This window comes from Ursus maritimus, unplaced genomic scaffold (genome assembly GCF_017311325.1).
Source record: "Ursus maritimus isolate PB19 unplaced genomic scaffold, ASM1731132v1 scaffold_7, whole genome shotgun sequence".
NCBI lineage: Eukaryota > Metazoa > Chordata > Mammalia > Carnivora > Ursidae > Ursus > Ursus maritimus.
This window is the reverse complement of record NW_024426885.1, coordinates 93,385-102,505: the sequence shown is the minus strand read 5'-3', so window position 1 is coordinate 102,505 and position 9,121 is coordinate 93,385. Positions and strand designations below refer to the sequence as shown.

Genomic DNA, 9,121 nt, shown 5'->3' with positions numbered 1-9,121 from the left:
TGGAGGCCGCATTGCATGGACTGATCTTGGAGCTGAGCGCTGGGAGGCCCCACAGGACAAGAAGGCAAGGTGCAAGCTAGGGTGGGTCTTGGAGGTCTTTCTAAGGCTTTTGGGTTTTACCCTAGGTAAATTCCTGGGAATCCACTGAGGGTTTTTCAGCAGGTGAATGACCTGGCCTGATCTGTGTCTTTGTCCTAAATAGACTGAATGGGGCAGGGTGACGTATGGGCCCATGGGAAGGGAGAAGAAGGTGCTACAGGGTGGAGGCACCATGGACGCCCCAGATGGAGAAGATCAGGCAGGATGTGGCTGGGGAGAAGAGGGGGTCAGGGGATCCAGTTAGAGACCCTCTTCCACCTGCCTACTCTGTGTCCGCTGGAGCAAGACTCAGTCTGGCAGCCACCAAGAGACACCCGAATTTTCCTTCTTGGGTTTTCTTCCTATTCTGGGAGAAGAGTCAAACTGATGACTAGGTGGGGGGACAAACAAAGGGACAAAGAGGAACCCTGTTGGGGACAGTGTAGAGTCTGAATGAAGTGCCTTTAAGGGTGCCAAGCCCATCACATTTCTAAACGTGGCTCCAGGAGCGTGTGGGTCTCCTGGGCCCCCTGATCTGCAACCACAACAAACTGTCTTCAACAGCAGGCACCAGCGGTGGTTGACATTCTAAGTGCCCGCTCCACGGCCCACACAAGGCAATGACATGGCTCTACTCAGTCTGCCCATCCTCCTGGTGGCTTATGTGGCTTTCCTGCTGTTCATCTTTGCGTGGAGAAGAGGAAACACTCGTGGGCTTTTGCTCCCACCTGGCCCTCCTCCTCTTCCCATCATTGGCAATATCCTGCAGGTGAAACTTTGGGACCTGCCCACCTCTCTCTCCAGGGTAAGACCCCCTCAGGTATGGCCAGCTGCTCCCTGGGTTGGTATAAGTGCTTTACTCAGATTTCCCAGCTAACGTTGGGGGGGGGGTTGTGTTTCTTTCAGTTGCGCTAGAATATCCCACTTTTTGTTTATTTGATCCTTTTGAAGAGACCGGAGTTGTGACCCCTCAAAAATGGCTCCATTCTTAACTGATGGCTCTCTGAGGCCCCTCTAACAATCTCTGACATGAGAGGGCCCTTCCAGCTTTGATTCTGACTGACGTAAGACCGTAATATATGGGACACCTGGTGAGTGAGGAGTGTATCCACGGCACAGTGGGGTCATTGCCAAAACTGCACCCCATAGCCATGACCCATCTGACTTTCCAGCTGCACCTGTGGGATCTCAAGGTCAACTCCAGGGAGACCTGTCAGCATGTTGGTTCCACATCCCTGCCCTTTGGTCAGTCCAGCGCCTTGTAGACCCAGATGCGAGGATCAAGGGTATCCACTCGGAAAGGGCTATGAGGGGTGTAGGGGGATCAGAATCCTCAGACAGCGGTGGATTCTGACCTGAGTGAGGGAGAGAGGTGGGTGGATGTGTCCTAGACTGCCTTGTGGTCTAGAAGCTTCTGCAGGGCCCTCATGGAGTCCCTTGTCCCCACTCGTCGGTGGTGCCCACTGGAGTGTCTCCACTTTCCCGATGCCCCCCTGGGCACCTTCCTGTCCCAGCCTGGCTGGGATTCTACTGCCAGTCATGTGCTTCTCTCCCTGGCATCACTCAGCTCCCCTCTCTCCCTGCCTGGAGTCTGTGGCTCTGCCAGGCCAGGAATAGGTGGCCCTACTCATGGTCCCTAAACTCTTGGGGCCCCTTCACGCTCCTGCAGCCCCAGGATGTCCCCTCCTTCCCTCCTCCCACTCTCCTAGGGGACTTTTTCCTGCCTAGTGCTATTTCTTTAAACTGCTAGCAGCGTCTCCTCCCATCCCCATGTCGTTCTCACTCTCATTTCTCTGAGAAAACCTGGCTGTCAGAGAGCATGTCCTGCAGCTTCCATGCCAGCACCCCAGAGCGCCTCGGCACCTGCACCAGGAAGCTCACGGGCTCTTTGCACTGACAGGCATGGAGCTGTGCCCCTGCTGCCTCTCCCTGCCTCCCCCTGTCTAGAAGGGGTGGTCATGTTCTCATCCTGACTCCCCTCTCCCACCACGTCCCAGCCACCAGCAAACCCTCACTCTACCTAGAAAAGGCATTGGGAACCCGGCCTTCTCTCTGTACCTGGATCAATCCAGCACAGCCCCCTGCCCACAGATGCCCCTTCTTCCATTCTGTCCATGCTCCATACAGGGAGACTCTGGAGGGGGGAGCCACCCCCTCAGCAGCCAGTGCCCCTCTCTGACACACAGAAAAGGCCTCACAGGATCTGGACCTCCCACTCCCTCACCCCCCGATCCTCCCACCACCTAACCCTAACCACCTCTCACACTTTCCTGCCTTCCGCTGCCCACCATGGCCTCCTCACTCCTTCCCACCCCAGGCACCCTCAATTCTCAGGGCTTTGCTAGTCCCTCTGCAGAGGTTACTGTTCCTGCAGATATCCATCTGGCTGGCATTCCCTCCTTCTTGGTGTTAAAATGCTGTGTTCCAAGGAGACCCTCCCCAGTGACCTTCTCTCAAGGATGAGACCACCCCCAGCCTTCCGCCCCTCCCCACCGGTGTTTCCCATCGGCACGTCTGCACGCAAGCATACTCTAGACTTGACTGTCATGTCTTGCCCACTAGAATGTGCATCAAAGAAGATAAATTTCCTGCCGTGCCCTGTCTTTCCCCTGTCCTGAGACACTGTGTAGCAACTAGTATTTGTCAAATGTTTGGTAAGTGGTTTGTTCTCTCCAGCAAAGGAAGGGATTAGGGAAAGGTACAAGAGGTTGAGAGGCCAGAGTGTGAGTCCCTGCACAGAGGCGTCCTGCCACCCCGCCCCCAGGTCAGCATGCCCCCCAGTCTGCAGCCGAGAGTCTTGGCTGGGGCGCGCCAATGGGGAGGGTGCTTGCCAGACACTGGGGCTGCTGGGACGGAATGTCTTCACGTCTAACTGCCCCTGTGCGTCCAGGAGCTGGGCCAGCTGTTCAGGTGTGCCTTGCCACTCTCCCCAGCTGGCTGAGCAGTACGGCCCTGTGTACTCGCTGCATCTGGGCCCCCATCCAGTCATTGTGCTACATGGACACCAGGCCGTGAAGGATGCCCTGTGTGGTCAGGCGGTCAGCTTCGGAGGCAGAGGGAGGCTCCCCATCATGGATAATGCCCTCAGAGGATACGGTATGTCTCCGTCCAGAGCAGCTGCCAGACCACTTCTCTGTGGGCCTCAGTTCCGCCTATTTCTGTGGTCCATGACCTTCCTGCGGCTGGGGTGTTGGGGCTGTGGCAGGAAGCTCAGTTACTCCACTGTGGCTCCATCCAGCCCACGGCACCCAAACCTACCTGCTTTTTCTCTTCTCGCAGTCCCCTTCATGTCTTGCTCCACGATATGTGGCTTTTTGCAGGGGAGGGAGGTTGTAGGATGGTAGAGGGTCGCACAGGGGATTTGGGCAAGTTCCTCAAACTCTGAGGGACAGGTCTTCGTTTTCAGAAGGATTAAAATGTCCACTTTCTTGCAGAGTTCAATTAGCCAACGTATAGTACATCATTAGTTTCTGATGTAGTGTCCAATAATTCATTAGTTGCGTATAACACCCAGTGCTCATCACCACACGTGCCCTCCTTAATGCCCATCGCCCTGTTCCCCCCCCCCCACCTCCCTCCCTTCTGTAACTCTCAGTTTGTTTCCTGGAGTCCAGAGTCTCTCACGGTCTGTCTCCCTCTCTGATTTCTTCCCCTTCAGTTTTCCCTCCCTTCCCCTGTGGTCCTCCATGCTATTCCTTATGTTCCACAAATGACTGAAACCATATGATAATTGTCTTTCTCTGCTTGACTTATTTCACTTAACATAATCCCCTCCAGTTCCATCCATGTCGGTGCAAAAGCTAAGTATTCATCTTTTCTGGTGGCTGAGTAATATGTTATTGCATAAATGAACCACATCTTCTTTATCCATTCATCTGTTGAAGGGCATCTCGGCTCCTTCTACAGTTTGGATATTGTGGACATTGTTGCTATGAACATTGGAGTGCATGTGCCCCTTCTTTTCACTACATCTATATCTTTGGGGTAAATATCCAGTAGTGCAATTGCTGGATCATAGGGTAGCTCTATTTTTAACTTTTTCAGGGACCTCCACACTGTTTTCCAAAGTGACTGTATCAGCTTGCATTCCCACCAACAGTGTAAGAGGAGGGTTCCCCTTTCTCCACATCCTCAACATTTTTTTTATTAATAATTTATGTTATGTTAGTCACCATACAGTATATCCTTAGTTTTTGATGTAGTGTTCCATGATTCATTATTTGCGTATAACACCCAATGCACCATGCAATACGTGCCCTCCTTAATACCCGTCACCGGCTTATTCCAGTTCCCCACGCCCTCCCCTCTGAAGCCCTCAGTTTTTTTCCCAGAGTCCATAGTATTTCATGGTTCATTCCCCCTTCTGTTTACCCCCCCTTCATTCTTCCCTTCCTTCTCCTACTGATCTTCCTGCTATTTCTTATGTTCTATAATGAGTGAAACCATATGACAATTGTATTTCTCTGCTTGACTTACTTCACTTAGCATAATCTCCTCCAGTCCCGTCCATGTTGCTACAAATGTTGGGTAATCGTTCTTTCTGATAGCTGAGTAATATTCCATTGTATATATGGACCACAACTTCTTAATCCAGTCATCTGTTGAAGGGCATCTCGGCTCCTTCCACAATTTAGCTATTGTGGACAGAGCTGCTATGAACATTGGGGTGCATATGGCCCTTCTCTTCACTACGTCTGTATCTTTGGGGTAAATACCCAGTACTGCAATGGCTGGATCATAGGGTAGCTCTATTTTTAACTTTTTCAGGGACCTCCACACTGTTTTCCAGAGTGGCTGTACCAACTTGCATTCCCACCAACAATGTAGGAGGGATCTCCTTTCTCCACATCCTCTCCAGCAATTATTGTTTCTTGCCTTGTCAATTTTTTGCCATTCTAACTGGCATAAGGTCATATCTCAATGTGGTTTTGATTTGAATTTCCCTGATGGCTAATGATGTTGAACATTTTTTCATGTATCTGTTAGCCATTTGTACATCTTCATTGGAAAAGTGTCTGTTCATATCTTCTCCCCATTTTTTGATTTGATTATTTGTTTCTCGTGTATTAAGTTTGAGAAGATCTTTGTAGATCTTGGATACCAGTCTTTTATCTGTAGTGTCATTGGCAAATATCTTCTCCCATTCCATGGGCTGCCTCTTAGTTTTTTTGACTGTTTCATTGGCTGTGAATAAGCTTTTTATCTTGATGAAGTCCCACAAGTTCATTTTTTCTTTTGTTTCTCTTGCCTTTGGAGATGTGGCATGAAAAAAATTGCTGTGGCTGATGTCGTAGAGGTTGCTGCCTATCTTCTCCTCTAGGATTTTGATGGATTCCTGTCTCACATCGAGGTCTTTCATCCATTTGGAGTTTATCTTTGTGTATGGTGTGAGAGAGTGGTCAAGTTTCATTCTTTTGCATATAGCTGTCCAGTTTTCCCAGCACCATTTATTGAAGAGACTGTCTTTTTTTCCACTGGATGTTTTCTCTTGCTTTATCAAAGATTAGTTGCCCAAAGAGCCGAGGGTCCATCTGGGTTCTCTATTCTGTTCCATTGGTCTATGTGTCTGTTTTTGTGCCAGTACCATGCTGTCTTTGTGATCACAGCTTTGTAGTACAGCTCGAAATCCGGCATTGTGATGCCCCCAGCTTTGTTTTTCCTTTTCAACAGTTCCTTGGCGATTCAGGGCCTTTTCTGGTTCCACACAAATTTAAGGGCTGTTCGTTCCAGTTCTTTGAAAAATGTCATTGGTATTTTGATTGGGATAACACTGAAAGTGTAGATTGCTCTGGGTAGCATAGATATTTTAACTATCTTTATTCTTCCAATCCATGAGCATGGAATATTTTTCCATCTTTTTATGTCTTCCTCAATGTCTTTCAAGAGTGATTTGTAGTTTCTAGAATATAGATCCTTTATGTCTCTGGTTAAGTTAATTCCGAGATAACGTATGATTATTGGTGCTATTGTAAATGGGATGGATTCCCTAATTTCTCTTTCTTCAGTCTCATTGTTCGTGTACAGAAATGCAACTGATTTCTGAGCATTGATTTTGTATCCCGCCACATTACTGAATTGCTCTATAAGTTCTAGTAGTTTGGGGGTGGAGTCTTTTGGGTTTCGCACATGTGCGAAGAGAGACAGTTTGACTTCTTCTTTGCTGATTTGGATACCTTTTATCCCTTTTGTCTGATTGCTGTTGCAAGGACTTCTAGTACTATGTTGAATAATAATGGCAAGAGTGGACATCTTTGTCATGTTCCTGATCTTAAGGGAAAGGCTTTCAGCTTTTCCCAATTGAAAATGATATTTGCTGTAGGCTTTTCATAGATGGTTTTTATGAAATTGAAGAATGTACCCTCTATCCCTACACTCTGAAGTGTTTTAATCAGGAAAGGATGCTGTATTTTGTCAAATGCTTTTTCTGCATCAATTGAGAAGATCATATGGTTCCTGACTCTTTTCTTGCTGATATGATCTATCACACTGATCGATTTGTGAATGTTGAACCACCCTTGCATCCCAGGGATGAATCCCACTTGGTCATGATGGATAATCCTCTTAATGTATTGTTGGATCCTATTAGCTAGGATCTTGTTGAGAATTTTGGCGTCCATATTCATTAAGGAAATTGGTCTGTAATTCTCCTTTTTGATGGGGTCTTTGCCTGGTTTGGGGATCAAGGTAATATTGGCCTCATAGAATGAGTTTGGTAGTTTTCCTTCTGTTTCTATTTTTTAAAACAGCTTCAGGAGAATAGGTATTATTTCTTCTTTGAATGTTTGGTAGAATTCCCCGGGGAATCCGTCAGGCCCTGGACACTTGTTTTTGGGGAGGTTTCTGATCACTGCTTCAATCTCTTCATAATTAATTAGTCTGTTTAAATCATCAATTTCTTCCCGTTTCAGTCTTAGTAGTTTATAGATTTTCAGGAAGGCATCCGTTTATTGGCATAAACTTGTTGATAAGAGTTTCTAATGATCCTTCCTATTTCATTGGTGTTTGTTGTGATCTCTCCCCTCTCATTCATAATTTTATTAATTTGGGTCCTTTCTCTATTCTTTTGAATAAGTCTGGCCAGTGACTTATCAATCTTATTTATTCTTTCAAAGAACCAGCTTCTAGTTCTGTTGATCTGCTCTACTGTGCTCCCGGTTTCTAATTCATTGATCTCTGCTCTAATCTTGATCACCTGCCTTCTCGTGCGTGGGTTAGGCCTGTTCTTCTGTTCTAGCTCCAGCTTCTTGAGGTGAGAATATAAAAACTACATTTTAGATTTTTCTATTCTTTCGAGTGAGGCTTGGATGGCTATGTATTTTCCCCTTAGGACTGCCTTTGCAGTGTCCCATAGGTTTTGGACCATTGTGTTTTCATTCTCGTTGGTCTCCATAAATTGTTTTAATTGATTTTTGATTTCCTGGTTTTCTAATCGTTCTTGAGCAGGATGGTTCTTAGTTTCCAAGTGTTTGAGTTTCTTCCAAATTTTTCCTTGTGATTGAGTTCCAATTTCAGAGTGTTGTGGTCTGAGAATATGCAGGGAATAATCTCAGTCTTTTGGTATCAGTTGAGACCTGTTTTGTGACCCAGTATATGGTCTATTCTGGAGAAAGTTCCATGTGCATTCGAAAAGAATGAGTATTCTGTTGTTCTGGGGTGTAGTGTTCTGTATATATCTGTGAGGTCCATCTGGTCCAGTATGTCATTCAAAGTTCTTATTTCTTTGTTGATTTTCTGCTTAGGTGATCTGTCTATTGCTGAGAGTGGAGTGTTTTTTTACTTTTATAGAACCCCCCTTAATATCTCCTGTAGGGCTGGTTTCATGGTTACGAATTCCTTCAGTTTCTGCCGATCCTGGAAGGTCCTTATCTCTCCATCAATTCTGAATGACAGCCTTGCTGGATAAAGGATCCTTGGCTGCATGTTCTTCTCAGATAGAGCTTTGAAAATACCCTGCCAACCCTTCCTGGCCTGCCAGGTCTCTGTAGACAGGTCTGACATTATTCTGATATTTTTTCCTCTGTACATAAGGATTTTCTTCCCCCGGCCGCTTTCGATACTGTATGCTTGGATCTAATATTCGTGAATTGCACTATGACGTGACGTGGTGTAGGCCTGTTCTCATTGATCTTGGGTAGGGTCCTCTCTGCCTCTTGGATATGAATGCTTGTTTCCTTTACCAGATTAGGGAAGTTCTCAGCTACAATTTGTTCAAATATCTCTTCTAGACCTCTCTCTTTCTCCACCCCCTCGGGAATGCTGATGATTCTGACATTGAAACATTTCACTGAGTCAGTAATCTCCCGTAATCTACATTCTTGAGATTGGATTTTTTTGAGCCAAGTTTCCATTTTAACTTTCTCTTCTACCATCCTATCTTCCAATTCACTAATTCGTTCTGCCTCATTTACCCTGGCTGTCAGAGCGTCTAGTTAAGACTGCATTTGTTTCACAGCATTTTTAATTTCTGCCAGATTCACTCTCATTTCCACTTCTATAGTCTCGTTAATATTTTCGTTAATATTTTTTTCAAGCCTACACATCATCTTGACCATTGTTACTCTGAACTCCATTTCTGACAATTTGGTTATATCCATATCCATCATTTCTGTGGCAGAGGCCACAGTCTGTCTCCTTTCTTTGCTGAGGGTTTCTCCTCCTCATCATTCTGATGAGGAGAGGTTGTGGGGATGCACAGAGCCCATATTATTGACCAGGACCCAGGCAGTGTGCACTTATTTTATAGGGACCTTAGGGATGTGAGCTTCTTGATTTTTCAGCCTGCCTTCTGAGGGAGGGGTCTGCTGTGCTGATGTTCAGGCAACCCTGTTTGGGTAGAGTCTCCCTGTTCCCTGAGACGGGGCATGTGGATGGGCACAATGTGAGCTGGTATTTCCGGGCTTTTGTTCGCTGGCGGCTTTCCCTGGCGGTTTTCTGTGACTCTTCTGAGGGTCAGAGCAGCAGTGGCCGTATCCTAGCCTCTGTCTTGGAACAGAGAGATCACAGTCTGTTCTCCACTGAGCTCTCTGGCCACTTTAACTCTGTT

The 9,121-nt window shown here is 46.7% G+C and overlaps 1 protein-coding gene across 1 annotated transcript in view; it reads left to right on the top strand.

Annotated features, from left to right (window-relative positions):
* Positions 1-703: 703 nt before the first annotated feature.
* The window catches only part of LOC103659697 (cytochrome P450 2C23-like), a 35,925-nt gene continuing 27,507 nt past the window's right edge, over positions 704-9,121 (top strand). Inside the window, exons 1-2 of the mRNA XM_040624282.1 lie at positions 704-883; positions 3,012-3,174. Of these exons, the coding sequence (XP_040480216.1) occupies positions 704-883; positions 3,012-3,174 (343 nt within the window). The remainder of the gene's footprint in view (positions 884-3,011; positions 3,175-9,121) is intronic.